Source organism: Limulus polyphemus, unplaced genomic scaffold (assembly GCF_000517525.1).
Source record: "Limulus polyphemus unplaced genomic scaffold, Limulus_polyphemus-2.1.2 Scaffold926, whole genome shotgun sequence".
Taxonomy (NCBI): domain Eukaryota; kingdom Metazoa; phylum Arthropoda; class Merostomata; order Xiphosura; family Limulidae; genus Limulus; species Limulus polyphemus.
The window spans coordinates 119872-144650 of NW_013666536.1; the positions used below are offsets into that span (position 1 = coordinate 119872).

Below are 24779 nucleotides of genomic sequence, written 5' to 3' on the forward strand. Positions count from 1 at the left end.
GTCATTCAGTTAACATCTTCACCATGATTATCACCAAACTTATGGTGTTTCTGCCTCTCAGAGATACCCGCATTTCGGAACTTCATTCTAGGTCTATCAGAGTTTTGTTGGTCTAGGCGGCAGTGGAGAGATTCATGCCAGTTCTTTCAGGGTTTTGTTCCCAACTGTTTGTTTTACCTAAGAAAACAGGAAATTTGTGTCCAGTCATCAATCTTTCTCATCTATATCAGTTCCTAGATCCTCCAATGTTCAAAATGAAGTCATTCCTCATTGTGTTGGTATTTTTTACTAGGATTGTGTATGTCCAAGTTCAATGTTACCGACTCCTATCTGCATGTTTTCATAGCAGTGGTATCCCATCACTATCTGCACAAAGATCAGGTGCTGCAGTTCAGGGCTCTGCTCTTTGGACTAGCATCAACATCATATGTGTTCTGCCAAATTGTACTAGTTTTTTCTTATCACCTCTTTTCCCTAGGCCTGTGCATACACCATTCCATGAATGACTGGTTACTGCTGGCACCATCTCCTCAGTTGGTGGAACATCACACCCAGATTCTATTTTCAGAAGCAACTAAGGCAGGTTTCATTGTCAGCGCTGAGACATTTATTCTCATTCTAACACAATATATTGTCAGTTTGGATATATTTTTCAACTCGTATCGCAGTCAGGCCCAGTCGACCCCCATCCAGCTCCAAGCTATGGAACAGGCAGTCCAACTCTTACTCACCTCTCCTTCTCCCACTGCATGGATGGTTCTTTCTCTTTTGGGAATGTGGGCATCATTTGAATTCCTAATTCCTTTGGGATGACCACACAAGATCCTTTTAATGGTCTTTATGTGACCAATAGATCATGAACAGCAATTCACTGGATTCTCCAGTGTCTTTATTCAGGATCATTATCTTCAATCTTGAGAGGTGGTTAGGTTGGAATAATACTACATGTGTTCCTATGTCGCCACCTTGTATGGATCTCAGGATGGATGCCTTGCTCTAGGGATGGGCTGCATATCTCAATGGTCAGGAATTTCAGGGTATATGCATGGACGACGAGGATTCCCTACACAATGTTTTAAAACATCTTGCTGTTCAAAGGGGAAATGTCTCATGGTCTGGGCTTATTAAGGGGAAAGTCTTCAGGCTTCACTTCAACAATTCCACAGTGGTGTCTTACAGTGACACTTGGTCCAAGTACCTTTGTACCTTGGATCTTATATCTTGGGACTTCTCCTGTTGTATCATCCTACTAACTTGCCATGTTCCAGGGGTGATGACTTCAGTGGCAGATCAATTGTCTCAATCCAAACAGATTCTCTCAACAGAATGGATGTGGCATTGTGAAGTTTTCTGTTGGATTGTCTCTCATTTCAAAACACTGATAATTGATGTGTAGGCCACTCATTGGCATTTTGGTCTCCAGTATTTCACCCTTAGGCTTTGGCAATAAATGTATTCCATCAGGAAGAGATGAGATTACACCTCTAGGTCTTCCTACCGATTCGTATGTTACCCAGGGTACTAGTTATGATTCATTCCAACCCATTTTTGGGTCCTGTTGATAGAACCGGATTGGTGGCTGATCTCTGGTTTCTGCTTTTGTGGTAGCCAGGGAAGGCAATAAATCCTTTTCACTGATTCATCTGACCACTATTTCTCACTTTTATGACTGATCAGATCTTGATTGTTTGTTATGTCTAATGAGGATCTTGAAGTGTTATGTTGCCCACACTAATTCCTTTAGAGGTGCTAGACAACAACTTTCTATTCATCGGGATCCTTCAGTTTCCTGGGACTTCTCCCTGGTTACCTTTGTCCAGGTGGGTATGGAAATTGATCCATATCACTTATTATGGGCTCTCTTTGGAGGTGAGGAGGCTTCTGCGAGTCACATCTTTTCAGATTTGTCACATTTCTATGTCCTTAGTGGCCCAATTGAATTGCCCACTGGAGGACATTGCACAGGCTGTTATATGGACCTCCTTCAATACTTTTATCTCACATTATTTGCATGATCTAGCAGTATCTTCATCTGAGGGTTTTTGACTACTTCCAGCAGTTAACTTAACCACATCCACTAGATTTATAAGGTGTCAGTATCTTCATTACTAGTATTGTCTCTTCTTCATTTTCTGGGGTCCCTTACCTCTTTTTCACAGGATCCCACTCTGTAGTGAGTGTTGCACAGGCAGGTGTTATTTTGTCAAACCAATTCTATACTAGCAACCACTAACATAATATGCTTTTATCCAGGTTGCAACAGGCTCTGTTGAAATGGAGTGTTCCATAAGACTACCTAGAGGCATGCCGGGTGTTATTACTGTACTAAGCTGAACCACCATTCATGGAATATCATGAGTAAAGCATAAGGGGATCTTGCCCATCCCTGATGATCATTAGATTGAATAAATTAGGGCTGGTTTGCTTTTAAAAATTTAGGGAAATTGGTTCACCTATTGCACTGTTTTCAGAGCATTGTTCCTTCAGACTCCCCAGTGTGCATTGCCCCCCTTGTTTCCTATTAGTGGAGTTAGGGAGTCCTTACCATGCCCAGTTTCCAGTTGCCATTTCTACAGTGAGTTGTGTGACTTTCCTCCACTCTTTGAGAAGATGGTAAGATTTGGAGTCTCTCCTACCCAGGTTCCTGGATGTTTTTTTGGTAAGAGAGGCACCAGCCTACATGGGAGCCTACTCATAATACCAGTTCAGTTTTGATGCTCTACAATTTGGTTGGGTTGAGTGTGGCCCTTTTTTAAAAATCAATATCAGTTCAGTACATTGTTCAGGGAAGAGGGTCTGTTGTCTCCCCATAATTGAAAATGCAGAGTGGTCCCATCCTAGGTCCTTGGTTGAGCACAGTTCCACGTTCTCTCCATAATTCTAGGGGCAAGTGGAATTTACCTTGCCCACATGGTTGAGGAGTGAGAATAATTGTTCATAATTACAGACTAGATGAGTTCTGTTTCCTCAGGTTGACTATAGCATACAAGATCCTGTCATTCAAAGTTTAGAGTGTTGCCTTTCAGACTTCTTCAGGTTGAGGAGAGGATTTGTCCACTTCAGTGTTGCTTACCTACTCGTCATAATTCCAGTGGCTCAGAATGCATCATTCTATAACTACAGGTTGAGATCCACTCACAAATATATATATATATATTTATATAATGCTGTCCAAATGCCATAGCCACCAACATTGGATTTAGGAACCATGGCCCTATAATTCCAACCCTGAACAGTGATACCTCAGCTATCTGGTTGGGGCCTGGTCTATAGTGATGACAGATCACATCAAATTCCCACTGAATGGCAAGATTTAGGTTCAAGGTGAAAAGCATACTTGTTCTGGATGTAGTGCAGTTCCCCAACTAGGGTGCTAAGCTTTTATTGGCACATCCATGATTTTTGCAGATGCATTTTGTATGGATAATGCCCTCACCGGCCCCTACACCTTATCAATGTGGGATTCCAGCTGTAGTGTGAAGGAAAGTAAGTATGTCTTGGAAGTTAACATTTTTTTTAATCAAAAATGTATTTCCAATAACATAAACCTTCTCTTACTCTCTCCCACACTTCCTCCCCACTAAGATCTGGTGTTAGAAACTGTGGATTGTGTCAGTCTTGAAAAAGTGATAATATTATCTGAATGAGGTGATAATTTACAGTATCAGGATAGAAGATACAGTGATGTAGGTGGAGTGTGTCACATTGCAGATATTGCCAAGGGCAATTATTTGGCGAATAAAAGAGTGAAGCAAGCACAAAAAATTCAGACCAATGCTTAGATGGGCAAAGGAAGGAAACTGTAGCAGTTGAGTAATAGCTGTAGAGGTAAGTATGATTGGAAATGCATTTTTGAGTTAAGAAAATGTTAACTTTCACTTGATTGCACAGTGTTTAATAAACTATAAAAAAATGTTATACAACCAAAAACATATGTAAAATATGTTAATAAAAATTAATTTAAAATATGCAGTATGTCTTTATTATATAAAATTACTGAAACATTACCCATTGAACATAATTTTGATCTGAAAAATACTTATACTGTTGTTAAACATTTGGGCACTTCATTGTATTACAGTTTATATACTGTATAATTTGAATATAATACAAGAACATATTCTGCTGTGTGACAGCAGTCTCAGACAAAACCACTACTAAATAGAATCTATTAATCTTGGTTTGCAGGGATGTCACTGATATCATAAGCGCACTTAATGAGTTAGAAAAACTTTATTTGAAAAATTAAAGTATGGCACCTAATTTAATAGGTTTTATGTACAAGAAAAGGCTTAAAATTTTGGAATTGAATTTGGTGGATTGTAGAGGGACTTGAGGTGGTGTAATTTATGTTTTAAATTTTTAGGGTTTTGACGCTTGGATGATTTATGAGTGGGTGGTTTGTTAGTGATGGGATAAAAAGGTGTTGGAAATGCTGCCTTGAATATAAGTAATAAGTTAAAGCTTTAGAGGCCCAGATGCAGAGTTGTTCTTTGACAAAATTGTCAATTAATGCTATCAGTTTGTGAAATGGTTTGTTTGTTTAATGTGATATGTGTGTGCTGTTAGCTTAATATTTTTAATACTTTTATATTATAAGTATATAGATGTGAAGTGCTACATTTCATTTGATTTTGTTGCTTTAGTTTATTGGTTCCCAAATTATTTACAGTCCAGAACCCTTTTGTTAAATTCCAATCCTCTTATACACTATTATCAAACTGTAATTATAATGGCTGACATATCAGGAATATGGCACATTGGCCCCTATGCTTTAGTTGATTGTTTTGGTTAGTAAAGGAGTGACTATTGGATCAAATAGATGTTGTCACCTTGGTTATGATACTTTTACTACATTGCTCAATGCCTTTTATTTGATAAATAATTTGAAATGAATATATTTTCATTGAGTTTAAATGTTTAAAAGTATACAAAAACACTATATTAAACAGAGTAAGTAATAAACATATACAGTTAGTAAGTGGTTTTCAAGCATTAAGTTAGGACTGGCCTAACCCAGTTCTGCGGTAGAATGGGAAAAATGATAATTGCCATTACTTTGATACATTGATTGCTTATTTATGAAATGCTATGATTTTGCAGACTTGGATAGATTGGTTAGTTGGACAAGCATTTGGCAAATGGCATTTAATTGTCAATGTAAGGTTATGCATATGGGTTAATATGAATTACATATACAATATACATATAAATTTTTTTAATTAAGTGGATGGATGAGGAAAATGGTCTTGCAGTATTAGTTAATAGAATTCATAACTTTTTATAGCCTGTGTTGTATTTCATGTCTAACATAATTTGAATTTTACACATAGGAATATATACTACAAGTGTAAAGAGGTTAGGCCTCATTTACAGCATTGTGTCCACCTGTATTGGGAAGGATTGTTGGAGAGGGTTCAGCAGAGGGCTGTTGATGATTCTGGGGATCAGTAGGTTGTCATATGAAGATAGGCTAAGATCCTTAACCTTGCTCTTATTTAAAAAGAGAAGAGTGAAGGATGATTTTTTGAAGTATTCAAAATTATTAAGAGAAATGATAATTTTGGTAAATCAGATTTGTTTTCTAATGTTGAATTTTTAGGGATTAAGACAAGAGGCAATAAGTATAATATATGGAAAGAGTGGACATTATTCCAGTTGAAACATTTTCTCATTTCATTTCTAAGGGATAATGGGGGGAATCTAAGCTATCTATTTTCTATAACCATCCTATGTCAAACTACAAAAAAAAAGAAACCATATTTGTTATATACAACATTGTTTTCCAGTGTACTCATTCAGTCTCATCTTAAACTCTTTCTGTGTAACAACTTCTAACACATATATAATGGAAAACTATTCCATTGGTTGACTTCATCATAAAACTAACAGTACCTTAACTGGAGCCATGTTTGAGTTTTTTATATCATAAACTACAATTTTTTTTTAGATTGTAATCTGGATTTATAGATTCCTTACCTCTACCAGTGTTTAAAGCTTCAGTCATGTCCTACCAAGCCTTTGTCCCTTTCAGTAATAATATGAATCTTCACACAAGTTTAAGGAAATAGTTGATGTATATTTAGGGCTGGATTTAATGATTAGTTTTCTGTTTGTTAAGGGAGGATTCTTGGTATCCCATAGTTTGTAATTTATTATAAAGTTATTTTGAATGTATGCATGCTTTCCAGTGTTGTAGAAGCTGCAGCACTAAAGGATTTTCAGAGGAGATTGGAGATTGAAATCAGAAAAATGATTTCTTTTTTGTTCTTTGGAGTAGGATGGTTGTAGAAATTGGAATAGCTTAGTTGAGTCAAAGGAAGATAAATGTTGATAAACTGTGACAGGAGGCATAAGATGACTAGTTTATGTCATAGCATGCTCCGTGACCCTCAATTCTTTTGTAGGAGTTTAATATACTATTACTAATTCCTGAATTAAACATTGTCATAATAAAATGCATTGAAAATTAAAAGTGTTTCTTATGAAACTTATTCCAACAAAAATATGAGGATTAGATAGGTAATTTTTAATGAGGATTAGCTATTCCAATAAGAAACTATAACAAAATAGAATTAGTTTTATAACTTGCTTTTCAGAGAAGTGGTTTTGAAGCTTGAGATCCAGTACCTTATAAATCAGTTAGGGAGTGCAGCAATCTTAGCGAGAACCATAATGGTTCAGTTCATGATTCTTCTCTCAAAAACTTTCTAAACATGCAAGAATAGAAAATTATAGCACAATCGAGATACTTCAGATTAAGATCAAAATTTATTTTTAGTATTACTGTCAAAAGATGCTGCTGAGAAAATTGTAATTCCAGTTAATTAGTTTTTTATTATTTTTAAATAGATTCTCCAAGAGGAAACTTCGCTCCAGTGTCACCATATCTTAATTTTGACCCAGCCTACCTAGCTCAGGTATTGAATCAACCTTAACAATCTTTTCTGCATTTCTAGTGTCAGTGATATTAATATTGGCATATTTTTTGTACCATCAGAGTGGGCTGTTTCTAAAACTCAGCCAATAACTTCAATAGTTTTAGTCATAGTGGTTCTATTAAGAAATAATTAATAATTCAGTTATTTTTAAAAAAAGTACTTCCCTCTGCATATGGTGAAATGGAAAGCTAACTCATTATCCAGATATGTTCAGATTGCCTAATTTGTTTTAAAATGACTGCATGAACTTTACTAATTTGTGGCAAAAGGTGATAAAAATATTTCCGTGATAGTGAGTTTTAATCCCTATATACCATTCATAAAATACAGAACACTATATCAGCACTTAACTGAATGCATTTCTGAGGTAAATAACCTATATGATTTAATTTTAATTCAATTCTTAATTTAGTGCACCACATTTTAACAAGTTTTATAAGATATGTCTAGTTCTTGTTATCACATATCTCAACCACTACTGTGTCTGTCATATCCCATCTAGCCTGATGAGCCCTGGTATTGGTCAAAAGGCTTTATTGGTATTAGATATAGCAGAAGTAGTGTGCTTGACATGTCGCTATACATAATTCTTTACTTTCAACCATACTCAATAATATCCTCGTTTTTTTCTCCAGAGAGGAAAACGAAACCCTCCTCATATCTTTGTTTCGACATTGCACAATGATGTACAAAAGCTACAAATATATATGTGTAGATAGTTATATACTATATATATAATTTACTGGATAAGATGACAAAACACCAAACATAGGCTTTATTTCAGTTACAAAATATTAATTTTATTTTGTAGAGTGGACCAGAATGGATATTTCCTGAGGGGGCTTCACGTCAGCGTGGAAGATTTGAATTAGCTTTTTCCCAGATTGGTGGATCAGTTATGACTGGTATGTAATGTAATATTTCAAAAGTTGTACAGTGTTTGGAAATTAATATTGCGAACTGACTTTTATAAGTATTCAAGTTTCATCAACATATGGGTTTGAAAGGAAGGTATTTGTAAATGGAAATAATCATTTTTTTAAATTTTGACTTGTGAGGGACTATGTAATTATAAGACTTGCACTAACATTTCTTTCTTTTACCTGTAGGGGCACTCCTTGGTGGCTTCAATGGCTTCTACACAGGCTTGAAAGAAACAGCTGCTGCAGGACATGTTGGCAGTGTTAGAAGAACACAGTGAGTACCTGTTTCTATATATTGTTGTTTTGTCTAGTTGTGGGTTGTATTGTATGTAATCTTTTATGTTCTGAAACAGAACATGTTGGTGCCATTCAGAAATAAGAAAATACTATCAGCAGAATTTGTTTAATGTTCAGGTTAATATTGTTGGTAGAATTACATGTCAGTTAGTAGCTTTTATTTTTGTCTACACATTGGCTGTGTTTAAGTGGTGTACATATTAAAAAAATTTTGATACCCTTGAGATATAAGAAGATACTGTGAGCATTTTGCATAATATTATCCTTTTGGTTCTTTGTACTGGTCTTATTTTGGTATATTTAAAGTAGGATGTTGGTACTTCCAGCAGATTTTCTTAGCACAAGTTAAGTAAAATAATATTTTTATCCTTTAATTTTCAGTTCAATTTTAAATTGGCAGATGAAACAAATGTGAAATGAATTTCTGAAATAAAATATTTGCAATGTTTTTTCTAACAGAATGCTGAACTATATAACCAAACGAGGAGCAGGGATTGGTAATACTCTGGGTGTTATAGGTAAATGACAATGTTTTTTGAAAAGGTATTTACTAGATATGTGCTGGTAACATTCTTATACAGAATTAGGGAAATCAAATTTTTTATTTTATGCCATTTGCTAATGTAATAAATTTTAGTTTTGTAACAATTCTATATATTTTAAGATGGATAAAGTGTTAGAAAAATTGGAGATTGTTTCCATTTATTTGAACTTGTACCATAATATAGATTTTTCTGCTTTTCTACCCAGCTGTTATGTATAGTAGTTTTGGAGTAATTTTCTCACTGGTTCGTGGAGTGGATGATGAGCTGAACACGGTATCTGCAGCAACAGCTGCTGGTCTTTTGTATAAATCATCTGGTAAGTATATAGAACATACACTGTATTTTCTATATTTTTCAGAAGTGCTTTTGATGTTAAAACATGACTCAAGAAGTTTCATTTAGTATGGTATAATTTTTTTTAAATACAAGTAAAAGTGGTAAAGGATAATTTTTTTTTATAACTGTTATACAATGGTAGTAGCACTATATTTCTGTGAACTTTTTCAGCTAAAATTTGACTCTCAGAATAAAAACAATTTCAATTGAAAGATTTATGTAAAGTGACTTTGTTCTAAGAGTGCAACAAAAAATACTGAAATGTTATAGTTATTTTACAGTTAATTATGTATTTGTAATTTTTTCTCTGCTTTTGAGGAATTTAATCAACAGTAAACCAGACCAAATGAAAATGTTTTTTCAATTGGTAAGGAATGCTTAAAAAAAAAAGCCTTAAAAAGATTTTCTATCATTATTTTATGGACTCTGATTGAAGTAAATTCGTATAAATGTTCTGTATAAAAAGTGTAGTATGGTAAATTCCATGAATGAATATCATCTGTAAAGTCATACTGATGTTTATGTAGCTAGGACTTGACATAAAGGAAGTTGTTGCCTAAAACAGAATTAACATACTTGAAATAACAGTTTATTGTTTTCATGGCTTAATGTTAAACTAATGCACATTTGTTGTTATGACTTGCCTCCAAACAAAACCTGATATGACAAAACACAGCTGTTTCAGGGATTACAATTCATTTACACTTAATTTTATGAAAAAAATATTGAGAAGAACAATAAAGAACATTGGTCCTGTAGAACTTGTAATAAAAAATGTTTTCCAGTCATCATTTTCAATTGTGAGAGTACCTGCCATGTTGCATTTTTTATTTCTGTATACCAATTGCCAAAAGAAATGACTAGAAGTTTAAAAGTAGCGTGAAGCATCTTTCAGTATATTACAAAGTACATATTTATAAATGTAATAACTATAGTATTTATCTTTTAGCTGGCCTTAGAAGATGTGCAGTTGGAGGAGCTCTGGGTTTTAGTTTGGCAACAGCTTACTGTTTATGGACTGGGCGAGATAGACTACAACAGATGTTTTCACCAAGCCCTGCTTGATTTTAGTCCAGGAGAAATTCATTTATGTTTTAGGTATGGAAGCAACTGTTTTAAGTTATGATGTCTTTGAAAAATAAATAATCTTAATTTCCCATAGTATGTCATGTTTATGTTAGGAATAGAATGAAAATCAAGACCTTTATATGGAGAACATAAATACCAAAAATTAATATATGTCATGCTCATAATCTCAGGTTTTAAAAAACAAGAGATATTCAATATATTTATATGTACACTTCAGTAAATAACAATTTTACTCCTTAGGGAAAAAACAAAAAGAAATTATTTAATAAGATCTAAAAATAGGTTTCAAAATATGTAATCTTTTTATTTTAATTTTAATGTCAAGTTCACAAAGTTTACCTAGATAGTTGAAGAAAAAATCAAGATTTCCAATTTTTATTAATTTGTTTTTCTAGGAATTTGAACACATTCATCCAGAGTATTTATCCACACCATACAGGAAAACTTTAAGGAAACATCTACATTTTGGTTTCTTCATCAACCTGATTCCTCCTAGGATAAAAAATATGTAGAATTGGCACTTGTTTCCTCCATAGATTATCATAACAGAAGTTTACAGGGATTAATTATCATAGAATTTGAAACTTTTCTATTTAAATTCTCTTCCTGAACAGACTTAAGAGAAATTACATTAGTCCAAGCTGTTTAAGGCATGAAATTGACTCTGACTTAATTACTTCAATCTGAAAAGTTTTTAGGTAAGAAGTGTTAGAATACATTTACCCATTATTAACATCCTGAATAAACTTTAGGAAAAAATTGGTTTTGTAGCATTATGTAATTATATATATATATCTCAGTTACATTGATGCTATTTACTTTAAAATGACATGTTGTAAAACAAAATATTATAAATGCTAGTACATTTCATATGGCCTACAGATTACAATTTTACTGAAAATTTAACTGTATTATTTACTAATCATCACTAATGTCTCAAACTTCCTAAATTTTTGTACCTTAGAAGAAACAGCCATTTACAGACTTCACTCTTATTTAACATGCCATCTCCATAATTAAGGGATATTTTTGTGAACTTACTATTTACTCCTTGGCCATGTCTTCTCTTAAGCAAGTTCAGCTATCCTAAGTAGAATTATACTTTTGTTGTGTTTCAGCAGTAATGTTTGAGAGAAATTTCTAATTTTTTTTGTAGACTAAAATTTTTTGTATCACCTGCCACTACTGCAAAAATTACATGAACAAACATTTTTCAAGGTGTTTCATCTTAGGAACTTAGTTTAATTTCCTAAGTATTGTTTTTTTGTCATACCATAATTTCATGGAATCTTAATGGAAAATGTAGGTAACCTTTTGAATGTCAAATGAAAATCAAGTAGTGTTTGGAAACTTCACTTTCACTGTCTATATATTTTTTGAATTAAAAAAAAACTTTTTACTTTTGTCATCCATAGGGCAAGTGAAAAGTTTAGTTAAAATTACAAAAGTGCTGGTTAGAAAATGTTAAAAATAAAGAACACTTTATTCATAAGATTTCAATATATTTATTTTATTATACCCCCACACAAGACATATATGTACATGTAATTAACATCATGTTCTGAGGTTCTGTAAACCATCATTTTAAATCACAATTTACAGGGACCCTGTAGTTTTCAAAGAACACTTTGTTATAGGAAACGTCCACAGTGCATCTGACAGAACAAAAGACGCTGGTTTTAATTTTATGTAGGAAATGAAAACAAAAGGCTTTAAACTAATATTTAAAGATTCAATTATGCAATGTTAAAATGGTTCGCCATCAAAAGTTACTTTATGCACGTGCATTACATCTCAGTAATACGAGGTATGTTGAAAAACAAAAATTCTTTACAACTCAACCATATTATTTTATTACAGGCCTTAATTCATTCCATTGTGTCTTTTGACTGAAATTTTTTATAAGATATAAGTGAATATACTTCACAAATGTTAACCTAACCAATCTGGCTCTGAAAAACTGAACTTTCAACTTGAATTGTTTTTATTCAGCACAATCATGTCACATGTACACGAAAAAGTAATAATGTTATACAAGTATCCTAATTGTTGATGCACATCAAAAACAAAGATGCAAGCAATAACATGTTCAACACAGAGTCTGTACATAAAGCTACATTTTCCCGCTTACTGAAGCAAAAAAAAACATTCATATGGAAGACATTTTCCTGCAGTAATGTTTACTTGACTAAAATAATTTCAATGCTACAATGTATTGTAGTGCAATGGATAAGTAATTATCTATCCAGTGATAAATCCTTATAATATGACAAATGAAACATTTTTTTCGTTGCTAAATATCATTAATATATTTAACATAATGAAAATTAATTTTGATAGAAACAATTGAAAAAATAACCTTTTATTAGTTTTTACTTGCTAAGCACTGCTATTAACCCTTTGAGTGCATGCAGAATTTTTACAAGCCATATATTGTATACAGCACACTCGCATTCAACTGCCAGAGGAAAAATGTACTCTGTGCAGCAAATCAGCAGTCAATAAGTTAATGGGCACAACAACTGAAAAACTTAATATGAAATATCAGTAGTAACTTTTACATTTTAGTTCTGGCTTGGCTTGAACACTGACAAATTCCTATTATTTATTGTTGCAAATTGATAAATGGGTTCCACCATTAACAAATTATCCAGTGTCTTTGTCATAGATGCAAAAGTTTCTCTGATAGTGATATTTATTTACACCAATATCACTTCTTCATAATTACCCTTCTTAGCTTGTTAATAGTATTGTCAATGTTTATAGTTCTGAAAATTTTTGTTTTTGAGAATATTGTTGGAGTAGAGCTTACCAACAAAGATATAGTTTTGAATAGACACCATTATTTTTAATGACATGCTTGATGGTTTTATGTAAAAAAACAAAAACAATAAAACAGACATTACTTGAGATGCAACTTAGCTAACAAAGAATTTAATTTTTTCAAATATACATATAAAGACCAATAGCTTAGAATAAAATATGTTTATATTATTACTGAGTTTAACAAGGAGTATCACAGGACCATAGAGTAAAGAAAAAGTGGGATAGATGTTGAAATAATTCAACATAACTAGGGTGTCATTGGTTATTGTCTGACAGTTATCATTAATGGGGAAAATATGGTCAACACATTATTAACAAGGAACATGGATTCATCATATAAACATTAAGAGAGCTAATGCTTGGCTACTTTATTCTAATATAATGACAACCCTTAGGTACAATCTTATTAGTCATTTACATAATATATTAAAGAGCCACACATTTACGAAAGTGTAATTTTTGAGTTTGTATGAAAGAAATGGATTGTCAGTGACTTTTTGGATCATAAGAATGCAGAAATTTCAATCCATAATGGTAAAAGATACAGTTAAACAAGTCGCCAGTCAAAAATAAAAATATTAATAAACATGATCAAAACTAAATTAAAAGTGAATTTTATGAGTATTTGATTAATTATTCAAACACGTATATGCATCAGCAAGCACCAAATATAATCAACTTTCTGGAAATAGGATGTTATATTAAGCTAAGTGAAGGATTCAATTTTTATATATCATGTAACCCATAATGATACACAAACTGTAAGAACACTGGATGCTCATCTGCAGTAACCATGTTCTGAATATCAATTAATTACCCTACCAGAGAAATACTTGTTACTTTTCATGCACATATTAGAATTTGAATTAAAATGAAGTGATTGTGTACACAGTCACAAAATGTAATTAATTCTTGTTTTGAATAAACCTTAAGTGAAACTTGAAATAAGTAGAAGTCATTAAAAATAGTAAAACATGTCAGAGAAAATGATACTCATTGAATGAACAATTACATTTTTCATTAGTGCAAAATAAATCAACCATATTTAACTGAGAAAGAAGTACTTTCCAACAGGCAAAAAAAAACAAAAACACTGAATCATGGCGTGATGTTGACTGTTCAATTCATTATGTATAAAGCATTCTTCATTGCCATTACATTTTATTGTAAAAGATGCAGCAAAAATAGTTAAATGTAGAGAAGAAGAAATTATTTTCGTTATATAAATAAATGGACCAAGTTTAATTTTTTTAATATCATTGCTGGTACACTCAACATAACAATCTGTGTCCCCTTAATTCTACAATCAATTATTATTTTATCAATAGCTCCTTATCACAAATGATTAAAACTTCCACTATTTCCTTATTACTTCTACGAACTGGATATCAGTGAAATTATATAAACATGAGAAGCGTAAACTTCTTTTATAATTTATTGTTATTTAGTATTGACAAATGTTTTAAATGTTAAAAGTCAGGAAAAGATGCAATATGTTTATCCACAACTACAAGTCAGGATCTTTCATAATCACTGATACCTTCTATACCATGCATGATTCATAGTAATAACTTTCATGTACCACACATGAGCATTGGTAAAAAAAACTGGAATTTTCTATCCCCCTCAAACCTATTTACCAAAGTACTAATTGTAGCAAAAGTGAAAGTTATCAGTCACAAGAAATTTGTTCATTAATACATGATGTACACATTCAAAACTTCAAGATCTTGCTTTTTTCGTTCACTTCTCCATAGATATACTGACAAGCAAAACAGCCACAAATTTCCTTAATTTTGTCACAAAAAAAAACAAGCATGCTAAAAGTTTTCTGAATCCTCTACATTATGCATAACACTGTAGCATTGTGTTATTAATAGTTGTTTCACCATTATATGAACTTTCATTCATACCAAGGACTCACTAAAAGTATTTTAAAATATGGGATGATTGTAAGGATTAACAAATACAAAATTTCTGAATGATGCCACTTTATAGCTTCAAAAAAAAAAGCAAGCAAGCTTATAGGGTCTCTGTAGTTGTATAACACTTTTGTTTCTATAGCATCAGAATATGTACAAGATATTTGAATGAAACCAAGTCATAGCATGTCAAGAAAAAAATCACTAGTAAGTGCCAGGTACCTTATACTGAGGAGAAACATATAATCACGTATAGTGAATATCATTATTTCTTGTCATCAGTCTTCTATTACATTAATGCATAACAATGATATGCACTCTTCAACAAGTAATGTTTTATAGGGGAAAAAAAAGTGAGTATATCTGGATACATAAAATTGACTGAATTTTTTTTAAAGTTATAAAACCTTTAAATTACAATTTATATCTAAAAAAAAATACAAGAAATAAACTTGAATCTAAGCCATTCCTCTGAAGCTGTTACTATTCAAATATATTTATCAATCCTGGTATAAGTCGCATATAATTTTGTTTAAGTAATTATGCCAAGTTTCGAGCTCTAACTACAGAAATTTGTTGCTGTTGTGCTTACTTCTAAACAAAAGGCACATTTACTTTAAGTGTTTTAAGACAGGTACACACACACACACACACATGTAGAAATAGCAGAAGTTTTACACAGCCTTATCTATAACAATTCATTCTCAAAAATCACACCCTATGTTCACAAAAGTAGAAAATTTGAAGCAGGAAGATTTTATAGATATATTTTGCACATCATAAACACAATTCAAGAGATTTCCTTTACTTTTAGACAAAATTTGCTAGAATCTTCCAGTTTATCAAAAATAAACAACAAAGAAACATCTTGCAACCAATGCTTTATAAATTAATTAAAGTTTTTTTACTTGTATCGTGTTTAAAAATTTATTGAGATAAAGATTTTAGAGAAGTTTTCAGTTATGCCTTTCTCAGAGATTTACTGTTTTGGAACATAAGTTACAAGTAACTGTTTTATACGTATTCTATATTTCAATCAACTATAAGCAAGGTACATGCAGAAAAAAGAAAGTTATAAATCATATTTTGTCTAATTTTTGCTATTAAGGGTCACAATCTTTAATAGCTATACACAACTAATCCATATTTAGCATAAGAATCATTAGTAACTTCTAATCATTTGTTGAGAAATGTGAGAGAAGGAAAATAATAATTTATAGAAATCACAGTATTACAGACACATATACTAAATTTAACAATGTATGAAAAGATTTTTAATGTATGCTATTAAAAATTTTGTTCTACCAAATATCATTTTATTCAAAGAATGTTCTATTACAAGTAATCCAGGGTTTGAACCCATGATTCACTCCCAGGCTACATCATAATGTCTAAATTATATAGAAAAAATAACATTACATTGCTTTAAACACATTACCCATATCTGCAGAAATCTTACAACTACAGTTCTGGGAGTTTAATTATATTTCTGATGGTTCAGCCATGTAAACATGTATCTGCAGATAACAGATCTACAAAATGTCTCTCATACAAACATTTGTTGTCTAGTTACATTAAAGACCGATTGAAAAATGTTGAAACATACTTGCAGATAATGGATCTACAGAAATGTCTCAAGTGCAGACATACTTGTCTAGTAACATGCATCTGCAATAACATTCCATCCACAGCTCTACTTGTTTAGTTACATTACTGACTGGAGAAAGCAAAATAGAGAGATGAAGAGAAGCTAGGTTTTACTAATGTAAGACTCTTAGCTTGAGTATTTATTCTAGAATATACCAATTTTCACAGTTCAGAGGCTGAAAACACTAAGTAATGAGGTAAACGAACCATTTTCCTATAACAGTGCTAAGGTATTAAATACCAATATTAGTAAAAACATTTAAGCAATCCTCACCAGATAAGCTACCCTTATGGTTTTAGTATCATATAGCAGTAAAAGTTAGTGAACGTTTTCACACCATGTGATACTCCATTATATAATTTCTTAACATCAGGTCCTGAAAATAAACTCAAAATATCTTTAGCTTTGAATAAGGAATCATAAGTGTTCTCACTTTTTTTCTGAGGGTACGTTATTTGTGTCATTTAGCACCATAATTACCATTCAAACCTTTAACTTTTCTCAGTAGTAAATGCATGTTCAGTGTGGATCAAAACTGAGGCTTGCCCCTGGTTATTGACTGGAGGAGGGGCAGCTGGCTTCACAAACTTCTCTTGTGATGGACTTGGCTGCATCCTAGTCATGGCAGATGGAGTCCACTAATAAAATGCAATATTTATAATTAAAGCAATGTTCTCAGGGAATGTCTTTTTTTTAAATGAAAACATAAAAAAAATGTAGTGACACTTCTGGATGGTCTATTCACACTTCTAAGCTATCTAAGTTGAGATGAATAATATTTTGTGCTTTAAATAGTTTCATTTCACAGATAATTATGTGCTAAGCCCTTTATTCAAAAATATCAATATTAACAAATAATGTTATGAGTCTAGAGGCTTATCTTACATCTTTGGTATAGTAATTCTAACTTCCCAATAATTTCGTCTAGAAATAACTAACAGTCTCTTGTTTCTTTACACTATATTAGCCACACATATTTCCATTAATTATTTCTACAAATGTAAAATAAAAAAATCAGATGATTAGTCCTAAATTTATTCCTCATCATTATTATTTTTTAAAGCTTTCAGTGCTGACTGAAGGATGGAAACCATTCTCAATGAAAACGACAAACAACTTGAGATAAACGTTTGTTTATTCTATCTGATATTTCAAGAGTTTGTGGTTTTAAGTTATTGTAACCAAAAAGAATATAAAACTACAACAATATAATGGAATGGTGCACAGTGAAGTGCCCTAAAAGTATTTATGAACTGGTTGAGTTGCAGATCATAAAAGTTAAAAAAAATTGTATTATAGGAGCAAGGCATTATATCTGTTAATGGAAGGGCATTTGGACTGAATTAAAAAAGATTCTTTTAAATTTTCTGTCAAGAAAGTTGTCACAAATCTAAAATTTTGATCTGATAAGGTGTCTTGTTAATTAAGTGGTGGCTTCTTTGTTGTCAAGATTTGCAGTGGTACAGTCAACAACAATATAATGGAATGTTGCACGATGAAGCATTAACGTATTGTTGAATGGGTTAGTGTCGTAGATAATGAATGTTAAAAAACTTCAAATTAGCTTTATAACCCATGACATTCATAGACCCTTGAAAAAGGTGCAAGCTGAAATGTTGGGTATAATAAACAAACACATATCTGAAGTTGTTTGTCGTCTTCATTGCAAATCATCCTTCAACTGAATAAATTTTTAAGAAGATTTTCATATTACCTATATCTGTTGTTATAAAAATCAACATTGACTAATTTTTTGAATGTTATATAAAAATATTTCTTTCAATAGCAGTATATTACATTTTAATCAACTTCATAATAAAGCATTCAATATTATTTTGTGTTTTATCTAAAAAGTGCAATGTAATTTAACATCAGCTAAAGAGGTTCACCTTAATAAAACGTTTATAATAAAAAATAAAAACAACAAAAGGATGGATAACTTTAGAATTCTTACAGCTGTATGACCATGTCCATGAGGTGAGGTGCTTGGAAGATGGGCACTGGAAGCTATGATATGATACAGTGGCTGACTACAGTGAGGACATCGTCCCAAGGGACTGGTGGGGCTGAAAGTTTCTCTGGTATTACTGAAAGTCAAGCCTAGAGTGAAAGAAAAACAATGCCACTAAGAAATAATAAGGAATTGGAAGTCAAAATAAAAAGAAGTCAAGCCTACAGGGAGAAACTATATAATACTGTCATTACAGAACAATCTACAACTGAAGATCAAACTAAAGAGATAAAGAGAAACAATATAGTAACACTATAAAAGATTAATCAAAAAAGGAAAGTTAACCAAGCTAAAAAATAAACATTAAAACATACCTCAGAAATGAAAGTTATAAATTAAAACATAGAATCAAAAACAATATAATGATGTCATAAAGAAAGAATCATGATATTCATGCCTAGAGAAAAAAAATATATATATATAATGATGTCACCACGTGCTAAAAAATAATGACAACAGGTAAGTCATCATGGTTTTGACCACAGACACCAATTCTATGAACTTGTGAATGAAAGTAAGGAAGAATATATAACAATATGTCAAACACACTATATACACTACTTCCAGTGGTGACAAGGCCTTTTTCCCCATTGCCAGGGTTCAACAATCAACCTGGCTGGAATACAAAACACCATTAACTCAGACATACCACTGATTCTTTATATAGTTTTAACCTAACCTGACAAACATTCAATTCAGCTTAAATATTATGATGATATACATGTATACTCTTTCACTATACACTCTGGATTTTTTTCTATTAATTTATGGTTATAATCTTATCCTTCTATTTATACTCAAAGATCTTAAACACATTTATTTTTCAGCTAAGCATTAGCCTATCACTTACATTCAGTAGAATGATTTATTTCTATTATAAAGAAAAAGTAATTTTAGCCTTGAATTTGTTCATATTATGGTCTCAAACACCACATTCTAGTTTAAAACTGATGTATCTTATAATTTTGAAAAAAAATGAAAAAAGTATTTCAGAAACTAAAGTTACCTGGACTGAGAGGGCGAGAAGTACTAGGTGAAGGAGCATATGGTATTGGACTGGAGACAGTTCGCTGGCGTACACTATGGCCATGAGATAGCTCATTAAACTGTCTGTAAAATTTCATCAAATGATCATATTGATTAATTATTTTCAGTCCAACACTTCAAGGCTATGCCAAGTTTTATCAACTTTGTTTGCTACTGAAACCAATAATACAGTTCCTGACAATGATTGTTAATATCAACATTCCTTGTGAATTTTTGAAATAACAAATGCTTACTGAAAAATCATTATGGTAATAATGTACATAAAATTCCAGTTAGCATATTCAAATTCAAATATCTGATTAATGTAACATTAATAAGAAGTGATTTTATTCTGTTAGTTTTTTAAAGTATTACATACGAACCATATGACTACTACCAATATTACTGCATTACAGAAAGTTACTGCTCATGACAATGGTCCCTCACATTTTCATCCTTGTTTTAAGTATTACATTAACAATATCTGCATTTCTTTGTTCACAAATTTTAATACAAGTTCGTATGTTAAATGGTCACCTTTAGGGAAGCAAACGTCACAGGATGCATATGTTCCAAACAAACAAGCAACATATCTGCACTTTATAAGAGGAAAGTACAAACAAAGATAACAGTACTGTACTTGTTTCCAAAAATGAATGATTTATTAATTATATTTTGAGATGCAATGTTAACATTTTCCTCACTTGAAAATGTATTTTGGATTGATACTTACCCCTATTCATTACAGTAGCTATTCCTCAACATGCACAGTAGATCCCCATAGGCACTTGTATTACACAGTAACCTTGTTCTTTGACAAGGCAAGAATAGGGTGCATCAGTAGAAGGGAGAGAGGGTGGGAAGGGAGGTAAGTATATATCAAAAATATATTTTCAGGTAAGTAAAATGTTAATTACTGAAATGATATACTTACCTCTCTGCACACAGCATCTAGAATCCTACACTGATGTGGTGGAAGAGCCAATAACTGCAAAAACCTAGATAAGTTCCTTTATAGAGGGTCAACACTGATAGGAGACAGCATCAATCTCATGCAACATATATTCTTCACTCAGATGGAAGTATGAAAAGAGGAAGGCAAAGAAACCATTGTGTCACAGGGATATGCATGATCAACCAAACATTTACATACAACTGGTTAGTTGGACAAGATGTAGTGTGGACTGGGCAATAATCAGACTATATGGTTTGGTATGTGTTCTGTTGCATCATTTACTTGCCATATATAGAGGAACAGGAATGAAGGTACCTTCCTGTTGCAGGAGGAAAACACTTTGCCTCACTAGGATGGCCAAACCACCAGGAAAATGATATATTGTATAAAAAGAGGTGGCCTACACTAAACTGACATGGACACCCCTGCCTTACTTCTCATCACATTGTATTGCACACTTGGACTCTCTTCAGAGGGATCGTAAAACTGGTGAGTAACTCTCCAAGTCAACTATCCCAGTGAACTGGAACTGGCAAGAGTCTCCTGTGTTCCATGTAAAGACTAGAGGGGAGGAATTCTTGTAGAGGAGATGCCAAAGAGGTGCCTGGGACCTAACCACCACAAAGGTTTTTTGATTGAAGAAGTGCAATGGGTAACTGTGAAACCTAATTTGAAAAATCAGAATGCATGAGTCAGTAAAGTAGGCAGTAACTCCCCCTATGCTAGCTTTTATCACATTAGCCCATGGAAGATATGGTCTGGAATGGACAATGAATATATATATACCACCTTAGTTGTCTTGCAGAAAACCCCATCTCAACAGTGGGCACATTTGGAGCCAGGGTAGATGGGTTTAATGCTTTCTGTTACCAGACTCGATGAAGATTTATAAAAGTGTGCTCTATCAAGCACTACCTGCCACTGCATAGTTTCCCAGAAGAGTGGAAATGGATAAGGAAGTAAAAGGGGCATTTGCTCATCAAAGATAGTGAGAAAACTGGAGGTAGGTGATATCCAAGGAAGATGAAACTGCCAGATGGTGAAGGTGTTAGGCATGGTCTACATTCCAGCCTGGAGGATCTCATACAAGTGCAAGGCCAGAGAGCAAGTCAGATGGTGGATATGATGTGATGAGGACCTATATAAGAGCATGTAGAATCACATTAAGGTGCCACTTTTATTGATAAAGAAGGGTTATGCAGTCAGAGAAACCTGACAGATGAGTAACGGACCTGACAAATCCCACATGTGAAGACGAATTGATGACATTGGCAAGTAAAAGAGATGTATGAGGTTGTATCAAGAGTAATTGGGACTGAGGCAGAGGTGCCCAGGATGCCAATCAGTGAAGAAGAAGAAACCAAGTCTGAGCTGGCTGAAATGGGGTTACCAACAGGCAGTGCTGGCTGAGGGCACCTGCAGCCAATATGGGTGGGGGGTACTGGGGACTAGAAGAGGGGAAGTGTGGTATTGAGAGGAGTGGGAAAGGCATTGATCATTGGCATGCCCAACTGGGAACAGATCCAACAAAAGTTCTGAGGATGGGGTGACCACTTCATATGAAGAATCCTATCCAGTTTAAAAAGACAATCTGCCACCAAATTCAAAGTATTCAGGACATGACAGGCTTGAAGGCGATCTTAATTTGGGTGGGCCCAAAACAGAGAGTCCAACAGGTGGAAGCAAAGGTTTCTGGAGGAAGTCCCACCCTGACAATTGATATGGGAAATGAACACATAATTGTCTGAGTGGATTATAACCAAGTGATCCACAAGTCAAAGTAGCAAATAGAAACAGGCCCAACGGGCAACCAAAGGTTCCAGAACATTGATGTGGAAAATATGCTCCACACGAGACCAAATCCTTGAGGCAGTTCAATCATCCAGAGGTGCACCTCTAACCCGTAAGAGAAGTAGTGGTGAAAAGATGGAGAATTGAATCTGGAGGCAGTAATGGAATGCTGACTATAGTATTGGCATGAACTAGCTACCAAAAAAGATCCCTGAGAAGAGAAGGTAGCAACATCACAAGAGAGGACAAAGGATCATGAGAGATATTCCTTCAGTTGCTAAAAGTCCATTGAAGAAGCTTATGTGAACTTGGCCTAAAAGGACAAGATGTTCGAGACATGAAAATCCCCCCAAAAAGGATAGAACCTCTCACACAAGAAATATAGGAGAGGCAATAATCAGAGGGACTAGACACTCTATGTCTCGCAGATGAATAGGGAAAGGCTGAGCCCGACTGAGTTGAGAACTGAAAAAGACTCCAAAGTAGACCAAGTATTGAGTTAGAGTGAGGAATGACTTGGAAAGTTTGACCAACCAACCTAGACAAACAGTTTTCTTAAAGGAGAAGTGCCATGGCAGAGAAATAGGCCTCCCGAGAAGAGGAGACAGTAGATGTGGTGAGCAAATACACCCATGACTAAGATGAATACATAAAGAGCTGAACTGATGCCAAATGGAGAGCTTGAAACTGGTACAGCTGATCCTGGTGAACAAATTAAAGAAAACATCAGGAGGACAGAACAACTGGAATTTGTAGAAATGTGTCCAAGATTTTGACCTTGGTCATCCATAATGCAGGGGAAAAGAGCTAATGGTGAGGAAAAAAACTCTTCCATCTTTAACTGAGGAACCACTAGATAATGGTTGAGAAGTAAAAAAAGGTCAATGATGGAAAACAAAAAGACAAGAATAAAACCCTGGAGAGAGGCAAATGACCTTATCGATGGGTTTCTTGTCCAAAAGACCTGATACTGAGGCCTTAAGACCAAGAAGATGCTGAGGATTGGAAGGAGGAGAAAGTGAAGAGAAAAACCTTGTGTACGAACTTAGAATATCCCACTAAACAGATGTGTCCTCATGGGAAATGAGGCAAATGAGTACAAAAAGAGGTAGTTACAATGGGATGTGTGACTGTAAATCTGTGGTGAGAAAAAGTAGAGAGACAAGAAATGGGAAAAGAGAGAGAGAGGATGGATACACGAGGTAGAGAGAGAGAGAGGAGAAACCAAGGAGGAAAGAGAGGATGGGTGTCGAGCAGCCCCTGCCCAAGACTACAAGGTGTTAGGCACACTACTGAAGACTTAAGAGTGAAGAAAAGGAGTTGGTAAGAGATCACAGAGGTAAGAATGGGGATGATGAACAGTAGAAAGAAGAGCATCACATTCTAGAAGGTCCCAACAACAAATGAACCAAGCAAACAGGGAAAAAGATGTACATGAAACCCTGGCTAATGTATTGAAAAGTATCAACCACAGATTTTCAGAAAAACTATCAGATCATTTTGTATGACTTCAGAGAGGAGATAGATAACAAAAGAAATGGGTAAGAAAAAAACAAAGATGAGAAAATTGAGCACTAGAGAGTTATTTGAGAAAGCATTAATATTCTCTATAATCAATGAGCTTCCAGTGGTCACGTATGAAGTAGGGGCAATATTAGCAGCATCTTCAGAACCTCAGGAGGAGGTAATTGTCACTACTCCCTGAGAATTCATTGTTGTGAAAGGAATTCTGCAGATCATTTTTTTTTCTTTTAACACAGTAGCTGAAAGGTGAAGTAGGTTAAAATCAAATTTGCAACAATATAAAATGAAATGAAGGAAAAAACGAAAGTTAACATTAGAATAAATGCAGTGCAAATCTCACTACATTGAACAGAGTTTAAAGTTTGATATACATGTCCAATCACTACAGTGCTGAAGAAAAGAGTGAAGTTAATTTTGAATGCAAATATTTATGTAGAATGTGTTCTTCCTATTCGTGGAAGGCTATTATCACATGATTACATCATGCATTAGCACAGTTCATGTTAAAATATGTTTCAGGTGGGAGACAGATCAATGCTAGTGCATGTCCAAATCTCAAAGACAGATATGCAATAAATAGCTACTGTGTGCAAAGAGGTAAGGATATCAGTTCCAACCCCCCCTTTTAAAAAAATAACCCTCATTAAATTAGTAAATATATATCTTATGTATATAAATTACCTTTCTTCATCCATTTCAAGACTAGACTCACTTTCAGACAGGTGGCGACACAAGGTTTCTCGTCGTTCCATCTCCATTTGCAGCTTTCTTTGTAATCTTACATTTTCTTCACGAACCTGTCTTTCTTCAGTAGCATAATGGGCCATCTTTTCAGAATCTGGTAAAGTAAAAAAGTTCAAATTTAAAAATAAATATAAATGATTATATATATATATATAAACTGTTTTCATAAAGTAAAAAAAGAAAAAAGAATTAAAATGTTCT

At 33.4% G+C, this 24779-nt stretch overlaps 2 protein-coding genes across 2 annotated transcripts in view; one reads left to right on the top strand and one right to left on the bottom strand.

The window, feature by feature from the left end:
- The window catches only part of LOC106461279 (mitochondrial import inner membrane translocase subunit Tim23-like), a 14090-nt gene extending 1882 nt beyond the window's left edge, over positions 1-12208 (top strand). The window contains exons 2-8 of the mRNA XM_013921095.2: positions 6853-6920; positions 7753-7846; positions 8051-8138; positions 8621-8679; positions 8912-9022; positions 9992-10140; positions 10527-12208. Coding sequence (XP_013776549.1) covers positions 6853-6920; positions 7753-7846; positions 8051-8138; positions 8621-8679; positions 8912-9022; positions 9992-10107 — 536 coding nt within the window. The 3' untranslated portion in view covers positions 10108-10140; positions 10527-12208. The remainder of the gene's footprint in view (positions 1-6852; positions 6921-7752; positions 7847-8050; positions 8139-8620; positions 8680-8911; positions 9023-9991; positions 10141-10526) is intronic.
- An 846-nt stretch (positions 12209-13054) lies between these two features.
- The window catches only part of LOC106461280 (coiled-coil domain-containing protein 6-like), a 31336-nt gene continuing 19611 nt past the window's right edge, over positions 13055-24779 (bottom strand). The window contains exons 5-8 of the mRNA XM_013921096.2: positions 24516-24672; positions 19545-19648; positions 18482-18627; positions 13055-17165 (exon numbers count right to left, since the gene is read on the bottom strand). Of these exons, the coding sequence (XP_013776550.1) occupies positions 17019-17165; positions 18482-18627; positions 19545-19648; positions 24516-24672 (554 nt within the window). The 3' untranslated portion in view covers positions 13055-17018. The remainder of the gene's footprint in view (positions 17166-18481; positions 18628-19544; positions 19649-24515; positions 24673-24779) is intronic.